This window comes from Phasianus colchicus, chromosome 23 (genome assembly GCF_987193195.1).
Source record: "Phasianus colchicus chromosome 23, bPhaCol1.hap1.1, whole genome shotgun sequence".
NCBI lineage: Eukaryota > Metazoa > Chordata > Aves > Galliformes > Phasianidae > Phasianus > Phasianus colchicus.
In genome coordinates, this window is record NC_143458.1 from 6702254 (window position 1) to 6728163 (window position 25910).

Below are 25910 nucleotides of genomic sequence, written 5' to 3' on the forward strand. Positions count from 1 at the left end.
CCTCTGGGGATGGGTTACATCAGAGATGGGTTACATCAGAGATGGATTATTACCTCGGGGATGGGCTACCATGACCCGCCTCCTGTTGGACGTGGACACCTTAATTGGTACAATTGAGTTTGCTGGTAGGAACAATTCCTTCCGGCTGGATATCTGCTATCAGCACAACAAAGCAATAATTGCATTCCTAGTTACACAGAGGAGTTATTAATTTCAGAAGTCGATGAATGTCAAAGATACAAATGGCCCTGGTTTTGTATTTACCACTGGGAGGGGAAGCAGACAGGCCGTCCCCGCACCACACACAGCCTTCCCTGTGCCCTCCATCCCATCTCACAGCCCCGTCCCTTTGCCATCCCCGGGGCTTCTGCCTGCTTTCAAAGCATCACAGGATCATTAAGGCTGGAAAAGACCTCCAAGATCCCCACCATCCCTGCGCCCAGTGCCCACATCCCTCAGTGCCACATCCCTGCAGTTTTGGTGCATCTCCAGGGGGTGACCCCCCCAATCCATGGACAGCTGTGCAGTGCAGCACTGCTCTTTTGGAGAAGAAATATTTCCTTTGCTGCACAGTGATTCATTTCCTGATAGATCTTAGTTAATGGCACATTTTTCGGGTTATGTTTTCCCATAAAAGGTTAGGTTGGTTTGGGTTTCTTCAAAAAAGAAGAGGAGGCATGAAAAATTCAAGCACTTCGGGCTTTTGATTTCTTAAGTTCCCCTAACATGTTAACATCACACACAGCTTTTTCCCTACCACTGTGACAAGCAAACAGGATTCAGCGGCGCGCAGCGGGGCTTCCTTTCTCCTAATGGCTCTGATTGATCGGGGCAATTCATTTCCCTCCCCAAAGACCCCATAGCCCTCCACTTGTTTCGTCAAGACAGCAGAATTCTCAGCATCAAAACTCAGCACAGGATGTCCCAGCTGGGAGGAGAGAGGAGGATTTAAGGCTTTAGCATCGCGTGGCAGCGGGATGCAGGAGTCCATGGCTCAGGGGCACCCCAGGAAGAACAGAGCAGGAAAGCCCATTGCCATGCACCAGGAGCTGCAAGGGTGGGAAGCATGAGCCAGGTTGAGCTTAGTCTGCCTTAAAAACAAACATGGAGAAGTACACTGGGAACAGAGAGGAAGAGTGGTGGATTTTCCCCCCTGGAAAGAAGCAGGCTGATATATTTCCTTCCTATGGCTTCCCTCATCCTCAGATAGAAATATCAGATCGTGGTCGGCAGTCAGCATTTATTTTTAATACCTTCCAATATGTTTGTCTGTAAACAGCTCTGAACACAAAGGAAAATGTCTAAACACCATAAATCCCCTTTTCTGGGCATAAATCCATAGGCAGCGCCGTCCATGCTGTGAATACATGAGCAAGCTGCCCCCTCACTCTGCATTTACATGGGAGCAGGACAGTCATGCAGTGCCACTGCCACGTCCCCTGCTGCATGGGACATGGGGCTGTGCTGGAGGACCATAGGGGCATCAGCAGGGGACACAGAGGTCTTTGGTCTATCTGGCATTGTGCACCAGGTATGTTGCTTAGCTCTGGAGCTCCAGCACAGCATTTCCCACCCAGGGTCCCCTGGCACCACCTCCATCCTTGGAGGTGCCCAAGGCCACAGATGGTCTGGGGGGCACAACCAGCCCATGGCAGGGCTGGAACTGGTGGGCTGTAAGGTGCCTTCCAACCCAGCCATTCTGTGTTTCTATCCTACGATCCTATGACCTCTCCCACCTGTTTCAGCATCACTGTCAGGCTGTGCACACCCAAGGGCTGTTGGGCAATTTCCTGGCTTGCTCCTGCTGCAAGCCAACGGGCAGGAATGGGAAGGCAAGAGAGTAATTAGCTGTCGCCGTGGCTCCGCCACCTGTGATGGCGAATAAAATTAATGGAAAGCAACACAAGTCAGAGCAACGTGAACCGACTCACAACCAGGCCTCCTCTCTGCTCACTTCAGATCTCTCCATTTGCCAATCTTCCCTTGGCGTTTGATGTCTGTTGTGTGTCTGTGGGGTGTTTTTTTTTGCTGTTATTATTTATCACTTGCAGTAAGAAAGAGAATCTTTAAGATGGCAGAAGAAAATGGGAAAGTTTAATATTGCAAGAGGCAGAGTCCCTCAGCCTTTTGGGCTCCTCTGATGATGATGATTATTTTTGCAGCGATGGGGAGCAGCTGTAGGCAGGGCAGTAATAAATGCCTCGCTCCGGTGCACTGATGCAGCGCTCTCGTCCTCAGGGCTAGCAAACATCTCCACACAGTGTTCTTTTTGCAGTCGCAGTGAAGATGGGGCATTTTCAGCCACCCTCCTGCACCACCTGCCAGGCTGGGGGTGCAGGGTGCACTTCCCCATCCTATAGCCGAAGGGGGGCTGTGTTTGGTGTGGGCCAAGCGATCTCCCTCTGCCTACATTGGGCTGAGTTTGAATGCTCAAAAGGACAGAGCCCCTCCTGCATCCCCACTGCAGGTCAGGGCTGGGCTTTCCCATTCCCCACACCTGTGCTGGCAGCAGGGGGTGGGCAGGGAGCGATGTTTGTTTGTTCGCTCAGCGGGCTCCGCTCTGCAGAAAGGACCTTTGTGTTTGGAAAACACCGTTTTATCTTTGAATCAACAGCACGCTGTCACTCATCAAATATTAATCCGAACTCAACTGCTTTTTAAGAGCTTTTCTTTAAAGGCAGTGGGGCTTGAACGCGCCCAGTGGGAGGCAGTGTCCTGCCTTGAGCAGGGAAAACAAAAAGAGGCGACTTGCTGTGCTTGCAAAGGGGCAAGCAGGGAGATGCTGTTCTGAGGGTCTGAATGCGGGTCTTGGTGGGGAAGGGTGGCAGGTTTGGTGGGGTTTGGGTAGATGTGGTGCAGTGGCAATGCTGAGTCACGGCCTGAAGCAGTGATGGAGCACCTGGTGGGAAGGCAGGGCCAGCCCAGGGCAGCTCAGGTGTGTGCAATGTACTGAGTGGTGGAAGGGCTGCAGCCAGGATCCACCCCTTCCCAGCCCTCACTTAAGGGTTGGCAGTGAAGGTGAGGGGATCTTGCTGGAGATCCATGCCTACCTGAGGCCTTCTAAAGGTATGCAGCTCTTTTTCTTCATTTCTGCTTCTGTATGCAGTGTTTTTGTTTTTTTTGTGTCTGCAACCTCTGCACTGAGCATATCCTCGCTGGCTGCAGCCTGGGACTTTGCTGCTCTGCTATTATTGCTGTGCTTTCCATCGTGTTACAGCATTTCATGTGGGAGAGCTGCACTTGGTATCCGTGGGCTCTGAGAAGAGCAGGAAAAAATCAAGAGTATCTCACTGCAGTTATTCATAAAATAGGAGACAGAGAAGTCAAGTTTTCCAAGAATGGTTGCCCCACGTTTTGTTGGAAGCCACACCACCACAGCTTGGAGTTAACTGAGATGGCTCCAGCCCAGCCCTGGTGGCTTGGTGTTGCTCAGCTCTGTGCACTCAGTGACAGTTTGTGCTGCTGAGTGACGGCAGGTCACCAAGCAAAGCCAGGAGCACATCAGAACAGGGAGAATTTTACCACAGGTTGAGGATTGGAGGGTCTTCAGGAAGATAAAGTCTTAGGAAGGGTTTTCTGCTGCCAGGATCACGCAGTTGGAGGAGTTACCACATAGGCATGAGGAGTAGATCTCTCTCCAGCTCTCTCCATAGCTCCTTTAATGGGTTGCACTGTGTCTTTGCTCCCAGGTGAAGCTCCTGGGAGCTGGGTGCTTGCTGTTTGCTGACTTGCTGCTGGCTTTTTGGACAAACATCCCCCTGGCCTGACATTCCTGATGGTTCATACTGCTGGGAACGTACCATGACTGGCACCTTCCTTGTCTCCCCAGTTGCCTCTGCCAATTAAGGGAAACCTGCAATATTAAGCTTGTATTAAGTGGCAGCCACATCTCTATTACTATTTAAAAGGGGCTGTCAGGCCTCAAAACGTGCTGCAGAGCAGCCAGCAGTGTAAGTGTGAGCCCTGCATCCATCTCACTACAGCCCCTCCAAACCACTGTGGTTCTTCAGCCACTTAAGAGCCCTTTTCCCCTCAACTATCCCATGCAAAGCCCTTCTCAGCCCCCTGTTTTTGCTGCCTTCCCCTACACCAAGGCTCCTTGCAGCTGCAGTGCTCCCCTCTGCTCCCTCCTCTTCCTCTGACCGCGGCTGCCATTGGTGCAGCATCAGGACTCTGCCAACCATGTGCTGTCCTCAGATCTGTTGTCACATCCCCGCTGCCTCTGCAGCCCAGCATGGCCAGAGGGCACAAGAAGGCAGTGCAGGAAAAGGCCTGTGGGCATTTCACAGCAGTGATGGAGTAAGTCTAATTTATAGACGCAGGAAAATGCCATGGAAGTGGGAGTTGAAATGAATGCAAAGCACACAGAGGTCTCAAGTCATCGGCACTGTAGCATTTTTTCTGACTATCTCTGTTTTTCTGCCTGGGTTCGCCTTTGTAGCTTCTTCCCAGACAACCGGACCTTTGCTCTGAAGTGAAAATGAAAGCTGGGGAAATAAATAAAAAAAATAAAAAAAAAAAAAAAAAAAAAAAGGGAAATGAATTCTTCAGATCTCCTCTGCGATGCGTCAGCCCCATCTGCCAACTCCCACTGAACGGGGAGAGAGGAGCTTGGAAAAAAATGAAGTAAAATAAAAGGCACAAGTCTCACAGCTGCTGGGATGCAGCTGCAGGTGACACCAGGAATGGTGAGGTGTGGGGATGGGGAGATTTGTCATCCCACTCCCTGGCTTGTCAGGGTAATGGGAACACGTGTGGGAGATGCTCAGAGGCAGCTCAGACTAATGAGGAGAGAGCGAAACGGAGGGAGAATCTGACGGAAAGCAGAAAAAAAAAAAAAGGAGGAGGAAGGAAAGCACTTTGTAGTAGTGAGCATCGCTTCCTGATGGAGCGGTGATTAAAGATAACGAAGTAAATGAGTGATGAAGCGGCTGGCACGAGCTGCTGGTGGTGGAGACTTTTGGATCAGCTTTTTGCTGCTGTGTTCTGGAGGAGTGCTGTGCTGTGCAGAGCGGATTGGGATGTGGGGTGCCCCACAGCTGTGGCCATCTCCATTCCAACCAGGACCCCCAGTGAGATTTGGAGAAGGGCTTAAAAAAATAGCAATGTCTTGCTTGAAATAAGAGATTGTGGCATCAAAGAGCAGAAGAAAGGAATCCAATTCCATTCATTTTGGCCAAAAGATGACGTTCAGCTGTATGCACAAAGCTGAGTGGGGCCTTTCTCACTGGTGTGCTGCAGGAGCAGGGATGCAGCCTTGCATGGCGTGGTGATTGGTGAGGCCAGGTCAGTGGGCTGGTTTTGGAAATCCAAAGAGCCTTGCAAGGGTTAACCATCAGATCCTCATTTCTGTTGGGTTATGGTGGGGTTACAGCCAGAGCAGCCTCCCCAAAATGGGTTCTCAGCTCCCAGGGCACAGTGCGAGTTGGCTGTGTGTCCTGGGGGGTGGCAACCTCAAGAGGTGTCAACGGCCTTTGAGATGCAGGTAGTGACAGGGTGAGGGGGGTGGCTTTAAACTGGAAGTGGAGAGACTTAGGTGAGTTGTGAGGAGGAATGTCTTTATGCAGTGGGGCCCTGGCTGTGCCCAGAGCTGTGGTGCTTCATCCCTGCAGGTGCCTGAGGCCATGGGTGGACCCTGGGCAGCCTGAGCTGGGGGGCACCCAGTCCATGGCTGGGGTGGGGCAATGGGCTGTGAGGTGCCTTCCACCCCAAGCATGATTCTGTGGTTCTGTTGCTTGTGCTCTGGGGTTTGCCAGTTTTGGAACGAGCCTGATCCAGGGCAACTCATTTCCAGCAAGCTTTGCTCTGGACATGAGCAGAGACCATATGGCTTTGATCATGCCAAGCTGCTAACACCACTTCTAGCCAGGAAGGTTGGGAGCGACCCAGAGCTGTGTTTTCCCAAGCCTATCAGTCACCTCTCCTTCGAGAGAGCCTCCTGGGGATAAGAAGGGGGCAGGGAGGGGAACATCATTCGTAGTGCTGGCTATAGTTCTGCTCTCCTTCTGAAGAGCTGGGAGCTCCTCAAGCCTAATTTAGCAGTCTTTAATCTGAGATATTCCCAACCACACTTGCCACTTCCTTCCTGCGCTCCCGCAGGGTGATGGACTGATTTCACAGAATGAAAAGCCTTAAGCAAATCTTGTCACACAAGAAAATTGATTTTTCAAAACTGACTTTTACAAGATTACTGTCTCCCTCCTCCCCCCATCTTTCTTCTCTATCGTTCCCTTCCAGTCTCACGAGGTGGCTTCAGATCTAAGGAAATTAGAGATGCTGTGACTAAACTGTAAGTGTAAAAAGGGGGAAAGGAAAGAAAGGACACACAGCACCTACAGACCTGCAGGTGCTTGGGCAGCACCACGATGCTTCCCTCCAGCTGTAACCTCCATGCAATGAGGGCTGTGCTCACATCTCACATGGAACATCCCCTCTGGGCATTCCTTGGTGATCTCTGGGCAGATCATAGCTTTCTGCTTTCTCTCCCTCAGTCATTCCGTGTATTTCCTCTTTCTGAAGAGTTTCCTCCCACTGCTCCATTTGGAGACATCTCAATGTGCTTTGTTGGAGAAGGGGGGGGGAAAGAGTGGATGAGTTGCCTTGAAGTCATTTCAGACAGCTTAAAATATGCTAAGCTTTTGTGTTGCTGTGATATAAATAATGAATCCTCTTACAGCTTCCAAGTTGCAAGAGACGTTGATTTAAGAGACCTTCAGCGCCGTGGTTTTTTGGCTTCCATGCAAGAGATGGGGAACGGGGTGCAGTGTGGGTGCACTGGGAGCGTTCTGCTCCTTCTGGGATGGGAAGGAGTAGGTGCTGTGGTGATGCAGTTGACCTCAGTTATTATTAATTTGCCTAATTCCCCCAAGAAGGGGAATGTTGTTTCTGCTGAAGTGAGCTGCCAGGATAGATGCAAGCAGCAGCGCAATTCAGGGGCTGTGTGGCACGGGAAAGAGAATACCCAGTGGATGCTGGCTTCCCAAAATAGACCCATTGGATCCCACTGGAGAGGGATTGTGGTCTCATCCAGCATCAGTCCATGGAGTGACTGCTAACCTGAGCTGTCCTTGGGCTTTGATTGCTCTGCAGACTCTCTAGAAGCTGTTGGCAAATATAAAAGCAAAGGAAGAGCACAAGCTTTTGGCTCTGGATTATAAGGCCATTTGTCTGTAAAGCATCAAGCAGTGCTCAATGCTCAGCTCTGCTTTGCTATTGGAGTGTGTAATTAAGGACTTAATGGTTTTTGCTTTTTGAGTTCTCTTTTTTTGAAGTATTTCTTGCTGCATTGTGCAGAAGTCAGCAGGTAATCGCAGAGCTCCTATGGGTCAGTCTGTTCTATCAGCATGCTGCCACGTTGGACTGTTTTCTGTTGGCATACAAAGCTCAGATGAGCAGTGTTGTTACCAGGCTGCTTTGAGGGAATTGAGAGGCTTCAAGAATAGTGACTGGAGAATGAGTTTGGGGATGGGTGGACAGAAAATAGAGGAATTTTACAGCAAAAAGATGAGCAAAATGGTTAATTTGCAACTTTGTTCTACTTCACCCATGTGCCACCTGTATTTTTTGCATTAGTTGAAAGTGAGTGCACTGGGTTAGAATTACAGAAACGTTAAGGTTGCATTGCAAAGACCTCTAATGTCATCTAGCCCAACCATCAGCCCATCCCCCCCCTGTACCATCAGCACAGCAGTGACGCACCAGGACAGCAGAGCAACTTTTGCCCATCTCCAGTGCAGCACCACAATTCTCTATGGGGCATCCGTGGGCTCAGCCCATCCACCAGCACAGCGCGCTCTCTGCAGAGCTGAGCCCAGCCCCATCCACCCCCGGGGGGGCTTTGGAGTGCTCTGAGTGCCTCACACTGATTTTATCCAACCCTCAGGACCCGCTGACAGCTAGGAGAAACCTGCCCCATACATGGCAGATGGTCTGATGAGCAATCAGGCTCATTGCTGGCTGGGCAGGAGGGGGAATGGCGAAACTGAGATTAGAGAGGAAATCAAGACAGAGGTTTCTTCCGCACAGCAAGGTGTTATTATTATCATCAAAACCCCAGAGTGTTGAAAAACAATCAAACCCCAGTGGCAGCAACCTGTGCATTGCAGCGAGTGCAATCAGACACCAAACGTGTCCATGTCTGGGACTTGAGCCTGACATCTCCAGCTCTTGAAATTTGGGAGAAGGTGGCAATTTGGCCTCGCTGCTTATTTGTTGCTGAAGAAAAGGATTAGCAACCTTGGCACCAAGCTGTGCTTCCACTCACGATGGGAAGCCTTCAGGGATGGAGACCCAGGACAGCGGCTCCGACTGCGCTTCTGCAGGCAGCTCCAAAAGAAAAGGAGATGCACCTGGCAGCTGCTTAATGAAAGCTCTGAAGGAGACCTGTGGAGCCCTTTAGCAGAGGTGTTAATTACTAATTGTGCCTGGGATAAAATGGGCTCACCCAAGCATGGCAGGGAGCCTGCCACTGTAGAATAATGTATCTGTACCTATAATTGGTGCAGTGATCTCCAGGGATTGCAGGGAGGATGCTCTGTGAGCAGTCATGCCTTTGGCTCCATGCTGGGCTGTTCCTGGTGCCACCGGGGCTCCCCTGTCCGTTGTGTCATCTGAGCTCTGCTCCTAGCATAGGGGAGAGCAGAGCAGTGTGGGACAGCTGCAGGGCCGTTGGCAAGGATGCTGGGTGCATTGCTGACACGTGGCTGAGGAATACATTATGAGAGGAGTAACCCCATAGATCACCATGATGGAGATTTACTTTTAATAAGGTAATAATTTGCTTGATGCATCACACTGCAGCCAGGCAGGGAGCAACAGGATGCTCCATCACTTCTCAATAGGCCGCCACTGTTGGGTCAGGCACCAAGGAAACAGCGTCCTCCTCCCTCCCTCCAGCCCCCCCATGGGGTTTGCAGAAGGGCACAGGGAGATGCTCGTGGGCAGCTGCTGTTTGGGGATGTGCAGGAACTGCCACACTGCAGAGTGAGCAACGCTGGCAGTAAAACAACAGAACCATTCTCTGAGCAATTTGTAGCAATTAATAGCCATTCCCAGGAATGAAATGTTAATTAATTCATTCTGCAAGCCACGCTTTTATTTAAGGTATTTGTGGGTGTTCTCAGTACTTTTATTAAGCAATTAAAATGCGTCCGAGAAAATATTTATCTATTTTAAGTCACTCTTAGTAAACACAATTTATATGGCAAGCAACTGCTTCATTTTGCATTGTTAATTAAAAATTGCAGCTCACTGTGCTTCCCTGGGGTGCGCTCAGTCGGAACGGCCCCTCTGTGCGCAGGGCGCAGTCAGCAGTGGGCAGGATGCTGCTGTCACTGCATGGTGTCGGTGGAAAACAATGAATGGGAGCAGGGGAATGGCACTCCAGAACAAATCCATTCCAGCCAGAGCTTGTTGCCATGGGGAAATGCTCATTGCTCTGCAGCACCGTTGGTTGCAGGGGCCAGGATGGCACCCGCAGCCTCGGGTGCTGCCCAGCTTGGAGAGAAGGAAAGCAGCTGCAGTACCAAGCGAGCAGGCTTGCACATTCTCACCTCACTCATCCAGGCGGCACAGAACCAGTCTGGTGTCACTTGGGAGGGCTGTTACATGACAGGGCTACAAATTCCCCTAAACAGCTTGTTCTCACATGCCATTTGTTGAGGAATTACAAGTCCTCTCGTTGCAGACAGAGGAATTTATTTGCTGTGCTGAGCTCGGCCAGATGAAGTGCGCACTGGCGGTGCTCTGCTGCATCCTGCCATGCTGTGGGCGCACAGTGCCCTCCTGCAGCCCTGTGAGCCCAGCAGAAGTGGGTGAAGTCTCCTAGGAAGAAGAACAGGCTCCTGAAGCTTGCATCAAAATCTCCATTTTGAACTTGACTTTTCCCCATCGCTGGGGTTGATGAGGGAGATGCTGAACTGAGGGCGGTTGGTGCTGCCCCCAAAGAAACTTCCCCACGGAGCTGCAGAGAGCTTGGGAACACCAAATGGAACTCATCACCCACGCCCAGATGTTCTGCTCTGGGGGAGAGAGGCGGCAGCAAAATGATGGAAATGCACCACGTGGTCATAGAGTTATGGAATGGATTGGTTTGGATGGGACCTGGAGGTAAATGTATGAATCTGGCTCAGAGCCATGGAGGCACCCTGGCTGTGTGTAAATGCCTTCAGGATGATGCTTGAATGGAGGAAGCACCAAATAGTGGTAGAAGAAGGGCTGGAAGATGCGGGGTGAGGAGACACTGGGAGAAGATTACAAGGGGATGAAACAGATGATGGAGTGAAGGTCTGAGCCCCAAACCAGCATCCCAGTGCGGCTGAAAGAGGAGGGAGCAAACAGCCAACCACCTATGGTTTCATGGCAGGTGAAGATCAAGCAAGAAAATCCCCTTCGAGGCTTTGAGCCAAGCTCACCAGCACAAGTTAATAAAGAGGTAGCAGAGATGGAAATTGCAGGCTGGGCTCCCTGGATCAAAGCCAACGAGCTCTGCCCTGTAGGCTGCACCGACGTGCAAGGGGAGAGAGCAACAAAACGGGCTGGGGGAGGCCAGGCCCCCCGTGCATCCTGTGGGTGGTTTGGAGGATGTGTGCTGGGCAGGGTGCTGAGATGCAGCCACACTGAGCTGATGGCCTCGGGCAGGACCTGTGCATCCTCTGTGTCGTCTTGGCTGCATTTTATTTACGTTCCGCTTATAAATAATTACTGAGAGGTTAATAGGTGAGCAAGGCACGTTATGGGCTTGTTAAAACCAGGAGGAATTTGCCTTCTGGCTGTCTGCGAGTGCATGGTGAGGAGCTTTACAGGAGGGTTATCAGCCATCGTTATTAAAAACCGATTTGACATTATAAAAGATCCATACCGCTTGTTCAGCCACATTGATTTAGCAGTGTTAAGCCTTGGAAAACTGGAGCAAGAACCTTGATCTCTGCTGAAGCACGAAAAATTGCTGTTTGTGACACATCTCTACGCTCGGCAAAGCTAGTTTTGCAGAAGCAATGGGTTTTGAGCACGCACAGAAAGCAGTGTGTGAGGTTGCTTCAGATGTGTTTTTCTGGGCTGCTACTGAGCCACAGAACTTCTATCCTCTGGAAATGTGCTCCCTGTCCCCCACAGGTCAGACAGGTTGGGCTGCTGCAAAACACGGTGCTGTGCACGTTCAGTGGGCACCAGCAAGGTCCTGTGCTGCCAGTCACTGCAAGGAAATGATGATCTGAGGTGATCTCGGTGGTCTTTTCCAACCTTAATGACTCCAGGAAATGGCTTTGACCATCTGATGCACACAGTAAGACCCAGTGGGCTACAGAGTCTGGAAGTGCACCTGGATGGGGACAGGGTCATCGAGGAGTGCAGCAAAGCTTCAGTTTCATTACATCTGGGAGGAAGAAAGCAGCACCCAAATGTGATTTACCTTTGGAGCAGTGACTGGAAGGCGTCACTTGTGCTGATTTTCCCATACCTGGAGATTCCCTCATCAATCACAGACCTAAAAATCCGAGCAGCATCTCCTGATTAATTATTGAAGGGGAATCCAGGGAGGAAGGCAGCGTGGGGAAGCTGGAGCGGCCAGTCAGCACCCATTAGAGGTGTGAAGATAAATGAGAAGAGAGAGCAGATAAGTGCATACAAACCAGCTTCCATCTGTGCTGCTAGTACCTCTCTTCCGAGCCGCTCGTGTTACTGGCTGCAGGGTGATGCCTCACAGCTCTCCCGTCCTCATCCCGTTAGGTTCACACCTGTGGACCTTTAGGATTCGTCTGTCTGGCCTCCTCTGCCCAGCACATCCCCTGTCCCCAATCATCCCACCACAGGAGAGCTGCCCCGGCACAACATCAGCAGTTCCTCGGGGAAATCCTCTCCTTTCTAATGTCCCCATCACTCTTTTGGAGAGATTTATTATATTTTCCTCTGCTCTCTTTTCCTTCCCCCCAGGAGCGGATGGAGTTTCACACTGCATGACAGCATCTCCAGTTCTCTCCACCCGCTCCGGAGTGGCAGGTTGCCAGATGGTGCCCCATTAGGTCACATTTGCTCATTGTTTGGCAAACAGCGGCTTAATTCAAGTGCTGAGTTGACAGCTTGTTCTCTGAGACAATTTGCAAGTTGTAGAGCTGCAAATGCCAGCTTGGCTTTCCAGGGTGATGTTATTTCAGCTGCCTTCAAGGGATGAAGTTCTTTTTCACTGGAGAAAAAAAAAAATAGAAAGAAGAAAAGGGGAAAGGGGGTGGAAGCAGGACGAAGCTGAGAAGGTTTATAGTGTTTTCATGGTGGGAATGCCAGCGGTGTTAGTCAGCAGGGGAGGAGCACTGTGTTCTCTACCAGCACAGACTGTCCTCATCCCATCCCTGCTCTCATTGGCAAATGGAAAGCAGTGCAACACCACTCTGCTTCCTTGTCCTGCAGGTGGGCGAAGAAAGGCCAGGTGATAAAGGAAGCATCCGGTGACTTCTATGAAACCATCGTGGACCACACCTTCTTCTTTGAGCCCGTCTCCTGTGAGGTCACCAACGCGCTGGGCAGCACCAACATCAGCAGGACCGTGGATGTCTACTGTGAGTAATTTGCCTGGTCACAGCTGGGGGGGGGCATCACCTTCCCTGAGCAGGATTTGTTGGGCTCTCACTCCATGCACAGGGCTGTGGTCTCCTCCTGCCTCACACAGCCCTGCTGGAGGCTTCCTGGGGTCTTTGGGATTGTAGGATGCCATGGGTTGGGTGTCCCATATGGCTGTGTTCCTTTGATACCCCAACACCAATGTGTCTTCAGCTCCTCCTTGCACAATGTCTGCACTGCTTTGGGGTGCTGGTGGGGTAATGCTGCTCTGCTCTGTGCAGTTGGGCCCCGGATGGCAACAGAACCACAGTCCCTGCTCGTTGACCTGGGCTCCGATGCCGTCTTCAACTGCGCCTGGACTGGGAACCCCTCCCTCACCATCGTCTGGATGAAGCGGGGCTCAGGCGTGGTAAGGGTCACTGCAGGGCGGTGGGACGTGAGGTTCTGCACGGATCCCCCCTGCTTTGGTGAAATCAGACAGTGCTCTCAGACACGTGGTCTGATTTTGGGTGGTTCTGTGTGGAGCCAGGAGCTGAACTCAGTAATCCTCGTGGGGCACTTCCAGCTTGGGATGTTCTGTGATTCTGTGAGCCTGGAAGGCAATCACTGAGTGCATGCATGGGGAAATCACTGCCTTCATTGCTGGGGTGTTTTTCCCAAACCATCACAACCTTGGACAAGCTGAGAGCTTGAGAAGTCGAGGAATCCCACTGGGTTTGTAATCCCCTGGCTTCCCATCCCACAGTGGCAGCTGTTGTTTCTCTTGGTTATCACTGTGATTTGCACACAGGCAGTGCTTTCACGCCATAAAGCTGCTGTTCCCTTCTCTCAAAGCTTACAGAGCAGTGCAGGGAGCCATGCATGGGGGCTTCCTGACCCTCAGTGCACAGCCCCAGCCATGCTCCAGCGCTCTCCTTACCACATGTATCAGCACACAGAGATGCTTTCTCAGCTTCCATTTGGCCAATTCTGCTGGCCTGGGGCCTCCAGGCAGCTCCAGCTCAGCCCTTGGCCATGGGCACTGTGTAGCATTTTGAGAAGGAAGGGGGTGGGGGACTGCAATGTGCAAAGTCCTGGGAGAGAGGTGAGGTTAACCAAGAGGAATTAGACCCAGAGTGTGCATTTCCAGAATGGATAATTGGAAACACTGCTCAAAAGCCACATTATTTGCATGCCCCAGTGCTGGCATTGTGCTGACAGCTTCAGCCAGATCAGCACTTATCAAGATATCCTGAAGCTGTTAATTGCACAGCCAGGGCAGGAGGGCAGGGTGCTGCTGCCCAGGGTGCAGCTTGCCAAAGGCAGCAGAGCTTCCCCCGGCCATCCAGAGCTCTGGGGGCTGCCAGCTCTCCTGCTCGACTTCCCATCACCTGCCCTGAAATCGGCCCCCTCCTCTCTTCCAGGTCCTGAGCAATGAGAACAAGCTGACGCTCAAATCCGTCCGCCAGGAAGATGCTGGGAAATACGTGTGCCGTGCTGTGGTGCCACGGGTGGGCGCGGGGGAGCGCGAGGTGACGCTCACTGTCAACGGTACCAATGGCTTCCCTTTGCTATTCCATCTTTGTGTCTTTGCCGTGCTGATGGGGTGAGGGTGGTTGGGTGTGATGATCTGAGTGGTCTTTTCCATCCTTAGTGATTCAATGATTCTATGAGTCCATGACCATTTGTGGTGCTGCAGTTGGAATGATGCCCTTGGATGTTTGCTTTGGGATGCCTGGGTGGGACTGGGGATGCTCCCACCCTGTGAGCAATTTAGGCTTTGTATTCATTTCCTCGGAGAGTCATGGGTTAAGCAAAAAAATACTGGTGTTATCTAAGGTCTGCTTGGTTCTGTGTTATCAGCAGGGGTTTATTGAGTAGCTGGGAGTTGGCGTTTTAAATCTTTAATAGATTTATCTTGCAAAACCCTTGCAAGGTCGGAGAGCTCTGTTGTCTGTGCTGTACAGCTTGAGAGCTGGGAACTGAGTCTGGCTCCAAAACCGGCAGCCTAATCAGCATCTGGGGGAGCAGGCAGAGCCCTGAGCCCCCAGGATCTGCCCCCCACCCCAATGGGCAGCACCCTGCAGGGTGAAGGCCACCTGGCCGGAACCTGTGGCAACCGGTGGTGAAATGTGCTCTGTGTGAAGGGAGGGCGCAGGGCAGGCTGCACAATATAAGCAGGGGATGAATTTTGCATCGTCTCTCACCTGCGTGACAAACTGGCAGGCATCAGTCCCCACTCACTGTCAGAAAGAGAAGAAAATGAGCAGGGAAAGCAGCACAGTGTTAATTTTGAATGCGGATAACACCAGCGAGGGGAGCCAAGGGCAACACAGCGGGGGGCGAAACCCAACCACTGCCTCTGCTTGCGCTCAGCTCCGCGGCGCCTGCATGTTCCTTCCCTGCCGGCTGCTGGGTTTTAATTACAATTAAAGTATCTTGCAGAAAACAAAGCAACAAATTAACCCAAACAAAGAACCTGCTCCTTTCCTGACACCTCCCAGGCACTCGGCGGGCACAGGGAAGCCTCGAGAAAGAGCTGTGCAGCTGCATTCCGTGCCCGGCACAGCACCAGGGCAGTGCTGCGATGAACGCTGCTGGTGCTGCATGGACCATCCCAGGGAGCATCTCCTGCAGGCACGGCATGGTGTGTCTGGTGCAGCTGATGAAATCTTCTGAATGCTTTTTCCACCGCTGTTTGAGAGGGGAAGTTGAACATTTAGTATTTTTAAGTGATTTTAAATCCAGAGGGTAATTCAGTTGTCTCGAGATCACCTGGTGCCTCTCTCCATAGGCTGGGCTTTCTCACGGTGAGGCCAGTGGTTCAGGCAAGTGGCACCAGCTGTCTTAGGTGAGTTCAGCCCAAGTGAGGACACTGCTGGAGGGGTGTCCATCTGCCCCAGCTTGTGCCCAGTGTCCCATCCCCCCCAAAACAGCCTCAGCAGCACAGCCTCTGCCTACTCTCCCAACCTTCCCTCCAAACCAGGGCACAAGGCCACCAGCCTGAGAGGCTGCAGATATGATTCAGAGCCTCGTTAGTGGGCAGGAGGCTTATGCAAATGAGCAGCATTTGGCAGGGCTCCCTTGGTAAGGGAGGCAAGAAGGCAGCAAGGCACCATTGGGGCCACAATAAATCAGCAGTAGCCTGATTTATAGCCCCCACGTGTGCACAGCACCCTCCTGGCCACACAGAAGCCAACCCAGGGCTTTGCAGGATCGAACCATGCTTCCAGTTTCCTGCACCAGGATGGTTTTGTTTGCATGAACCCGAGCAGGATGGAGAGGTTGGGGCCATCCTGCCATGCTCCCCAGCCAGCAAGCTGCCTTCTCCTTTATGCAAGCCTTCAGGACAGAGCAACTAAATTGGCACCAGTGCACTAAAAATAACCACAACCAATAGCTCCAACGTTTATATCCATAGCAACGTTGCTGAAAGCCTTTCTTTTGCTGGTGGGCTGTCTCAACACCGAGCCGTGGACCGGCAGCTCTCATAGGGAGCCTGAGCCTGGTGGAGAATCAAACACTGTCCTCGAACGCGATGAGGCTGCAGCTCTGCACTATTATTCCCAGGCATGTTCATCTCACAAATGTTCTTTAGTCATCTGCTATTATCATGATGATAAGCCTTCGACTCTGAACTCCTCGAGCAATAATAATACCCAAAGCCGTTGGCATTTGTGCCATTTAAAATCCACTCTCCTTGGGGAAAGTGATCCTTTTTATGATTATTAAGCCATTTTTCTCCAGTGTCACCCAGTCTTGGCGCGCCTCCAGAATTTGTAACTAACATGCAACTGTTGAAATAGAGAGAAGACGGGTTTTTCTTCATTAATTTGAACCTGCATACCTCGTTGCCACTCTGGGTGCTGTTGCCTTTGGGTTCATTGCCCACCAGTGGCATCATCTATACATGCTGAGTGAGCCGAGGAGATGGGACCGTCTCTCCTGTGCCACCCTCAGTGTATGGCAGAGCTGGACTGTTATTAGAGTTATTGACCCCTGGAACTGCCAAAGCCTCAAGGGATCTGTTAACATCTTGGCACAGCAAAGGATAAACCAGCTCTCTGGACTTTTGAGTGGTTCTGTGTGGAGCCCGGAGTTGGGCTCAGTGATCCTTATGGTCCATCCAGCCCGGGATGTCCTATGGGATTCAGCCCAGCCCCTTCAGAGCGTGTGCTTCCAGGGGTGGATGGAGGAGAACGCTCACCTTGGGAATGTGCTGAGAAGAACATCTCGGAGAAGACTGGGCAGAAAGCAACACCAAAATGTCTTTTTTATATCTTAAGAGGTAGAAAAGTTTCCAGTATCACACCGGAATGTGTGATGTGTGATGACCACTATACCCCAACTTTGGAAAACAAGTCCTGACCTTCTGCTTCAGCCCTATCTGCTGTTACCCATCGCTCCGCAAGCGCTGCCCATCCGCGGTGCTTACAGATGTGCAGATGATTCCAGATATGCAGGATGCGGTGAATGTCCAGCCTGTGTTTGAAGCAGCTCCATCCCCGCTGCAGCTATCACAGCCTGAGGGTGCAACACCTGGGTTTGATGGGCAGTCATTTTGCCCCTTTCCCTTGGACAGAAGAAGTGTGGTGCTGCTGGCCACTGTTTTTCCTCATAGCATCCCTGCAAAGGAAGGATACGGCTGCATTGCTGTGGAGGTTGTTCAGGGAGGGAGAAACTTTGGTGCAGAAGGGACAATGTCAGTGTGCAACTGGATGCATCGAAGGAGAAAGTTCAGCCCTGCAGCATGTTTGCACTCGGCCAGCGCTGCTCTAACACCTGCCTGCAGGTAGGTGTGATGGCAAGGTTCTGTTTTCCAATGAGCCTAACGAATTCCTGAAGAACAAGAGCCACAACCCGGAGCCAGCATCCAGAACAGCTGGGCTGTGACATGGTGAGAACCAGAAGCGCTGGCCCTCACCTTCCTGCCTGCATCCCTTCTCTTCTCTGCCAGCAGCAAGCCACTCAGAGAAATGTAAATCTGCTGTAATTAAGAGTCTAATAAAGAGCAATTAGGATTGCAATTCTGCCGCTGATCCCTTGGGGTGAAAGCCTCCAGGCCACGTTCCCATCCCTGACTGCTTTCCTCTTAACCTTCTTCCACGAAGGAGGACAGGGACATTTTGGTGGGGCTCAGCACCCCACATCCCTGTGTTCTCAGCATTCAACATTGCACACAAAGACCCCAGAGCACCAAAGCACATCTGCTTGTAGAGCCTTAAAGGAAGCAGGTGTGTTTTTTGGGGGTGACTGCAGGGTGCAGTGTGGATGCTGGTTGATTTTTCCCTTTTCTGATCCTTGGTTCCTGAGGCTGAATTTTCCACGTGGGAAGGGTCTGGGGCCCTTGGGTTGCATCTCCTGAATTATGCACAGGCATTCCCTTCTGAGCTTCAAGGCACAGAGAGGGCAGCAGCTGGTGCCCTCAATAGTGATGTTTATTGGAGTTGAGGTCTCTGTTTGCCATTTGACCCTCTGCACCCAGGTGGCCCTGCCAGCCTCAGCCTGGTGTGACTTGCTTCCTCCTGTTCTCACCAATCCCTCTCCTCTCTCTTGCAGGGCCACCCATCATCTCCAGCACGCAGACCCAGCACGCCCTGCACGGCCAGAAGGGGCAGATCAAGTGCTTCATCCGCAGCACCCCTCCGCCCGACCGCATTGTGAGTAGCACCCGGAGCAGTGAGCCATGGGGTTTGGCCACGCCATGGGGAGCCCCACAGGTGGGCAAAGCGCCCACCTCGGGCTGACCCCACTGTTGCTTGGCAGGCTTGGTCCTGGAAGGAGAATGTCCTGGAGTCTGGGACCTCGGGGCGCTACACGGTGGAGACGGTCAGCACGGACGAGGGGGTCATCTCCACACTGACCATCAGCAACATCGTCCGCGCTGATTTCCAAACCATTTACAACTGCACTGCGTGGAACAGCTTCGGCTCCGACACAGAGATCATCCGGCTCAAGGAGCAAGGTGGGCACTGCTGGCGCGCGGCTCAGGAGCAGTCAGTGCTCCGTAATGCTGTTGGGATGTCTGAGGAAGGATGGAGGAGGCACACCCTGAGGGTCCTGACTCCTGGCAGAGAGGCAGGAGGTGGGGAAGGCCCCACTTTTCCTCTCTTACTGGAGACAGAGGGCATGCGCCAGCCTCGCGCTCCCCAACCCACAGTGCAAGGTGATGCCCATCCACCTGCAGCATCATTTGTAGCCACAGGGAAGTGGGAGCGGCTGCTCCCTGCAGACCCGCTGCCCTCAGGGTGTCCCAGGGTGGCCGGGGGCTCTCCATGGCAAGGGAGGGATGTGGCTCGGGGCGGCTCGCTCAGCTCCTGGAGGGCCTCCAGTCCTCTTCTATTTTATTAAATGCCAGGGCAGGCAGGTGGATTGCTCTCATTAAGCCTTGATTTATAGGCAAGGCTGCCGTCCAGATTAAATCAGAGCTAAATGAACCCCTTAAAATTAGCCTTGGGCTTCTTCCAACACAAACACAGCCAGCAGTTTCTCCGGGTCGGCTGCCAGCCGGCGGGAGCACTCGGTGTTGGCTGGGGGTCCCCGCTCGGGGACATCCCTGCGGCGGGCAGGGGGACGCCGTGGGGTGACCATTCCCTCCATGGGGCTGTGAGCTGGGAGCAGGAGGTGCTCCGAAGGCTGATGTGGGTGCCTGGGCTGTGCACGGCTGTGGACACTTGCTTTATTTTCAAACAGGTACGGAAATGAAATCAGGAGCTGGTATGCAAGCAGGTACGGAAGTGCTGAGCTGACGGTGAATACGAATTGTCCCCAGCCGTCACGACGCCTGAGGAGCCAGCGGGGCTGTAGGGCAGCACAGGGCAGGGGATGGGGAGCCAGGGGCACCGGTCCCACGCTGCTCCATGGCGAGCTGCCCTGCCTCTCTGTGCCCCAGCACAGCCCCACTGCAGGGGGTGGTAATGCACAGCCACCACCTGTGGGTGTGCCAAGCAAAGGGACGGCCACGCTGAGCTGCCCCTCAACATCTCCCTCCCCACCCTTCTGGTCCATATTTCCCAGAGATCTGAACACCTCCGAAAGCCCCACAGCGAGTCACTGCCTTTGGCATCAGGTCACCTGGAGAAGTGCCAGCACTTTACTGCTGGTCAGCTGGATGCTGCTGGGGCAGTTTGCAGCAGGGCACTCACTTCCTTATTCTGTTTGCTTGGGAAACCCTCAGTGCTGAGTGCTTAAGGAAGAGCAGAATAGTGCCATGTGTGTCATGGGACAGGTGGCACAGCTAGGGAGAGGCACGAGAGCCAGAAAGTGAAAAGCATCAGCATAAGCTGTGTGCTGAAAGGCTCTTTATAGTGTGAGTGGAGCCTCAGCTCGAGCAGCGCAGGGTTGTGTCACTCTACTGGTCCTGAGATGGGATTACACCTTGGGGGTCCTGAAGACTTAAAGGAAGGATGGAGTTTTTGGTCAAAAACAGTTTTTCTCTTTGGGCTTAGAAAGGGTTGCTTAGAACTACAGGGAACCTGGCTGTGGTTACATGGGCAGGAGGTGGTGAGCTCCCCCAGGTGCAGGATGGGGCCCTGCTCCCCCCATCACAGCCACCCCATTCCTCCCAGCTGCTGTGAGCCTGGGGAGTGGGCAGGAGACCTGTGGTGACAAAGACAGAGGTGGGCTGATAGCTGCTGTGTTAACCCAGGTATCTGACACCTGCAGCTCTCTCCTCTGCCCATGGTGCTGGTGCCCACCTCTATCCCTCCGTGCAACCTCTCTCCCAGCCAGCTCTGATCCCATTTCTCTTTCTTATCAATATCACCAGGCTGTCTTCTTTTGCACTTTGCACCCACAGCACTTGAGAGGCAGCCATTCATCCAATAAACAACGTGGCCCCACTGGAAGCAACCAGCTCCTTGGCTCCTTCCTCCCTGCACACGGGGGAAACTGAGGCACAGAGAGGTCAGCGCTGCCCCAGTTGCAGCACATGGCAGAGCTGCAACTCTGCCTGGGCTCTCACCACCCATAGGGACGTGGTGTTGCAGGGGTGCAGGAAAGGACCCCAATCCCTCCCCATCACCGAACCGATGGCCGGGACGGGTCCTGAGCTGGGGAGAGCTGCCCATTGCCTTCAGCCCCACTCATCTGTGCTCTCTTTCCTCTTGCAGAGTCGGTGCCGATGGCGGTGATCATCGGGGTGGCCGTGGGGGCCGGCGTGGCATTCCTGGTGCTGATGGCCACCATCGTCGCCTTCTGCTGCGCCCGCTCCCAGCGAAGTAAGTGCAGGGCGAGCGCAAACAGCCAAACGCAAAGGCCAACCACTGACGGGCAGGGAGCACTGCGGGTTTTCCTCCTTTGCCACCCCCATCCCTTCCTCTGCTGGGGCACCATATTGGCATCAATTCCATTGCGGTGAGGTCAGAGGTAAAGAAACAGCAGAGTGCTTCTATGTGGTGAGGACTCATTTTGTACCTGGCTGCTGCAGATTCCTCTCTCAGGACAAATTTCAGAGCTCTGTAGCATCAGTTAAACAACAGCCTGCAAACAGAGCATCCCTGCGGGAGGGATGCAGCGACCGACCATAACTCTGGGGTGGCATCTCCTGCTGAGAATGCAGCAGGATGGAAGCTGGAGGCCGTTTGTTTTCTGGAAAAGAAAGGAAAAAAAGGCTTTATGGCACATCTGGTGTTGTACTGTTGGTGACATAACGGCCCGGTGTTATTTAAGGGGAGCACTCCTGGGGGAGGATGTGCAAGACAGTAATTAGCTTTTCCCTGTGATTAAATTCAGAGGCTCCTGCACCAGGAGTGTCATCCCAGCCAAAAACAAAGACACAAGAAAGCAATAGGGGCCTCTCAGCACAACCCTCAGGCATGGGGCAGCCGGCTGTGGGCAAGAGCAATGCTGAGTGGAGGAGATGGGCTGAGCCCAGGATGGAGTCTCAGAGCACTGAGCTGAGGGCTGCTCGGGTCTCAGATTCACATCCATCCCGTTTTCACTTTGGATCCGTGCTGTTGTTTCTCCTCCCACTGCTCGCCTGGTTTGTCAAAAAGAACTTCTTCAAAGCATGCCTGACACCTTCAGGGCAGCTGTGTGACAGCGGGGCTGTGTTGGTCCTTGCACCCAAAGTGCTGCCTGCGCTCCATCCATCACTTCCCCTTCTGTAGCTGCACCCCATGGCTGGAGGGGCCTTTCTGGGCACAGCTCTGCCTGCTGGGCTGGGTCAGGGTGGGCCCTGGGGATGTGTGGTTGTCTGGAGCTGAGCTCTTCTCCCTCTCTGCCCAGATCTGAAAGGAGTGGTTTCTGCCAAGAATGACATCCGCGTGGAGATCGTGCACAAGGAGCCGTCCTCAGGCAGGGAGACGGAGGAGCACCCCACCATCAAGCAGCTGATGGTAAGGACTTCCTTCCCCTCAGTGTGAGAACCACACAGTGCTCTGCTGGCCATGCTGGAGATGTCAGTAAGTGCCAAAGCAGTGCGTGCAGATGGTGGTTTGCCTGGGGAAGCGGCAGGGAGCGGATGAGCTGGAGGTGATGGTGAGGGGAGCCTGGCTGCCTTCACTGGTGCTTGCTGGGTTGTGTGGTAGGTGACAAACATGAGCTGAACAAACTGTTGGATCACAGAGTCAAAAGGGCTGGAAAAGACCTCTGAGATCCTCGAGTCCACCCCCACCATGCCCACTAACCCACGGCTTTCTCTTTTCCCCTTTCTTTTCCCTGAGAATCACACTTGCGTTGGTTGTTCTGCAGCCATCTGTGACCTGCACGGCTCTGTGCTTCTCACAAATAATTATTCATGCGTCTGTAAGTTCATTAACACCTTAGGAGATGCATCATGCTGGCTGATTTGCATTTGTTCACGTTATCTCGGCATGATCCCCCGATGCTACAGGTGGAGGGAAGGCTGCCAGCCCAAAAAGCAAACAGATCAGTGCAGTGCCATGCACCCACATCAGCGCACCCACAGCTGCACTGGGACCCTATTAAAACCCTGTTGTCTCCTGTAACCAACTCAATTTAATATGTGCTCTGTGGGATCCGCCAGCCCAGACGAAAGCAGTGCCATTTGGTGGAGCGCTCAGCACGTGGCGGATTAGGGAGCACTGTTAATAATTAGGCACAATTTCTGGGCCGTGCACAACCTTGCAGTCCCCTTGATGCTTCAGGACGTGGTGTAGAAAATCCAGAGTGTTGCTCTGCAACAGGGCAGCTTTGCAGCAGGGGAAACTGAGGCACAGAAGGGATTGAAACTAGATCATTGTGGTCCTTTTCAACCCAGCCCATTTAATGATTCCATCACAAGGCACCACCGGGCTCATCTTTTGGGGCCACACCACTGTCCCATGCCAGGTCATCAGCACCTCCAGACGTGGGCAGGCTCAGATTCTCCCTGGGAAAGCCTGTGGGCTGTCTGTGGGCCAGGTGCTGCAGGCACAGCAGCTCTGGATGGGCTGCTCCCATTCCATCAGCGCCTCTCATGGGCATTCCTTCTTTCAAGCAAAACTTAGGTACTTTAATTTATTGCATTTAATAGCTGCATCAAAGGCTTTCAGAAGATGAAGAGAAAGTGCTGGAGGGTACATTTCCACAACCACTTACCTTTTTAAAAAAGGGAAAAAAATAAAACCAGGAGAGTGAGCCCTCTGGGGCACAGCACTGGGGCTCCGTGCCCAGAATCCAGTGGCCAGAGCTGCACAATCAATGTGAGCTGAGATAAAAGGCAGCAGAGAAATTGGCCGGTAATTAGCCAGCCTGTACAGCCCCACCTTTCTGGAGGAAGGGTAATTAAAGGCAGCGTGTAATTAATGCATACCTTGCCTCCGATGGTGGTCAGCCTTCAAAAGAGGAAGTAATGAGGCGGAGAGGTGCAGGATCCATGGTGCAGCTCAGCCCATGTCAGCACAGAGCAGAACCCTCCGGGACTCACATGTTTTGAGAAGAGCCAAAGTTGGGGATTAAAAAAAGTAATCAAGGCTTTCACGTTAATTACGGCACTGTGTCTGTGCCAAAAGCCAGCTGGGATTTTTTCTTTTTTTTTTTTTTTTCTTTTCTGGAAAAGTTGAGCAGCCAAGTTCAGACTGGGAGGAAAGGATGAGAATGCAGAAAAAGGGGGGAAAAGATAAAGAAAAAAGAGGTGGGGGTTTCTCTGGACAGGGATCAGAGTGCTTTGCAGCCACATCTGTGGCTGAGCCCCCCGGTCTGGAGCAGAGGGACCAATGCTGGCACTCAGGGTGCTGATGTCTGCCCTCTGTCTGCCCCAGATGGACCGGGGTGAGTTCCAGCAGGACTCGGTGCTGAAGCAGCTTGAGGTGCTCAAGGAGGAGGAGAAGGAGTTCCAAAACCTAAAGGTGAGCCCTGGGACACGGCCACCCCCCCCTACGTCAAATCCAGGCTGCCTGCCCTGCTGCTGCCTTCTGTGCCACCCTGGGTGGGACGCAGGGGTGCCACCAGCACTGCCGTCTGCTCCCTTTGGGGAACCCATGGTGCTGGGGTGCGGGTTGGGTAGCGTGGGGCGCCCCGGTGAGATGGGAGGGATTTGGGGTGACTCCATCAATAGCCCCCACCCGCCCACAGGACCCCACCAACGGCTACTACAGCGTCAACACCTTCAAGGAGCACCACTCCACGCCCACCATCTCACTGTCAGGCTGCCCTGCGGACCTGCGGCCGGCCGGCAAGCAGCGCGTGCCCACAGGCATGTCCTTCACCAACATCTACAGCACGCTGAGCGGGCAGAGCCGCCTCTACGACTACAGCCAGCGCTTCGTGCTGGGCATGGGCAGCAGCTCCATCGAGCTGTGCGAGCGCGAGTTCCAGCGCGGCTCCATGAGCGACAGCAGCTCCTTCCTCGACACGCAGTGCGACAGCAGCATCAGCAGCAGCGGCAAGCAGGACGGCTACGTGCAGTTCGACAAGGCCAGCAAAGCCTCCGCCTCCTCCTCCCACCATTCCCAGTCTTCGTCCCAAAATTCGGACCCCAGCCGGCCCCTGCAGAGGCGGATGCAGACGCACGTTTGAACCGCGGGGGACGATGCGGTCCCCATGGGGCTGTGGACCCTCCGCTGGGACAGTGGTGCTGGAATCAGGACCCAGGAGTGGGGCGATGGGGCTGAGCACAACCCCACTGAGGACACAGGGCCTGGGGACGCCGCCACCCCCATGCCCACCCCACCGCTCCACTCGCCCCCACCCAGCTCCCTTCCTTCCTTCTTGGTGTTCGGTGTCCATAATTATAGAGTCCGTTTTGGGGGGTCCCGTCATGTGGGATTTGGGGTGGGGGGAACACGCCAGCAGGGATGGGGACCCCCCCGAGCGCCCCGGGAAGGGCCTCACCGCGCTGTATCGCGGGCAATACAAGAGGTGTTTCTCGTGGCATGCCTGGGCTGCTGGCCTCACCGCCATGAAGACTGCAATGGCAGCGTCTTTTGGGTGACCCCAACAGGAGCTTGGTGGTGGGGCCGTGGGGTAGGTGGGCTCAGGGGAGGCCCGATGGATGGGGAAACTGAGGAACGGGGATGGCCACAGCCAGGGCAATGCTGCTGGTGACGCAGGAGCCAGGACAACTTGCTGGGGAAACAGCAGGTAAGGAGCCAGCAGGTAGGGAGGGGACATGGGTGCTGGGACACAGAGCACAAGGGGACACACACACACACAGGGACATGGAGGCAGGAACATGGAACATGAGGACATGGTGATGTGGTTATAGGACAGTGCCTGGAGTCATAGGGTCGGGGCTCAGAGCAGAGGGACACACCTGGGGGGGACACTAGGCTTGGGGACTTAGAGACACAGCATACTCACAGGGACACATGGACATGTGCATGGGGACACGAACAGGGACACTGGGACAGGGCACAGAGACACTTGAGGACAAGGGGACACAGTCGCACAGCAGGGCAAGAGTGGGGTCTCAGTCACTCCCTCACCCCCACTCCAGCCCCAGCACGGAACACCCAGCCCAGTCGCACCAGGACCTTTATTGGGTGCCAGCAGGAGCCCCCACAACACCCCGAGGTCCATGGGTCCCAGGGCCCCCCTTCCCCAAATCCTGGGGATGCAGGATGCCATGTGAGCAAGGCGCCCATGGTGGGACAAAAGGCACCTGTGGGGAGGGGGGGAGCCCCTCCTGCACGAGGCCACAGAGGAGGGAGGCCCCATGATAAATAATCTTTTAAATTAATTAAATTAATCTGCACCGCCGTGTCACCCCCACACCCCCCTGTGGGCCACCCAGGGGTGCTGCAGGGCTGAGCCCCCCACACCAGCACTAAGGCATGGGGCAGGGCCAACATGTAGAAAGAAAATTAAAAATAGAAGGGGTGAGAAGGGAGGAATTAAATATTTGGGGTGCCCAGCTGGGCGGGGGCTGCAACTCAGCCTCCCACCCACATGGGACTCCCCCAGGACCCCTCCCTCTCATCAGCCCCTCCTCAGGCTCC

General features: G+C 53.5%; 1 protein-coding gene across 4 annotated transcripts in view; it reads left to right on the forward strand.

Moving 5' to 3' along the window:
• The window catches only part of KIRREL3 (kirre like nephrin family adhesion molecule 3), a 237949-nt gene extending 212337 nt beyond the window's left edge, over positions 1-25612 (forward strand). For 3 of the 4 annotated variants that reach the window (XM_090123503.1, XM_090123506.1, XM_090123507.1), the window contains 10 exons: positions 12400-12548; positions 12831-12958; positions 13953-14079; positions 18088-18188; positions 18295-18493; positions 19222-19257; positions 20640-20747; positions 21757-21866; positions 23733-23819; positions 24046-25612. In XM_090123503.1, coding sequence (XP_089979629.1) covers positions 12400-12548; positions 12831-12958; positions 13953-14079; positions 18088-18188; positions 18295-18493; positions 19222-19257; positions 20640-20747; positions 21757-21866; positions 23733-23819; positions 24046-24489 — 1489 coding nt within the window. In that variant the 3' untranslated portion in view covers positions 24490-25612. The remainder of the gene's footprint in view (positions 1-12399; positions 12549-12830; positions 12959-13952; positions 14080-18087; positions 18189-18294; positions 18494-19221; positions 19258-20639; positions 20748-21756; positions 21867-23732; positions 23820-24045) is intronic. The other variant, XM_090123504.1, reaches the window with a different exon arrangement.
• The last annotated feature ends 298 nt before the right edge of the window (positions 25613-25910 follow it).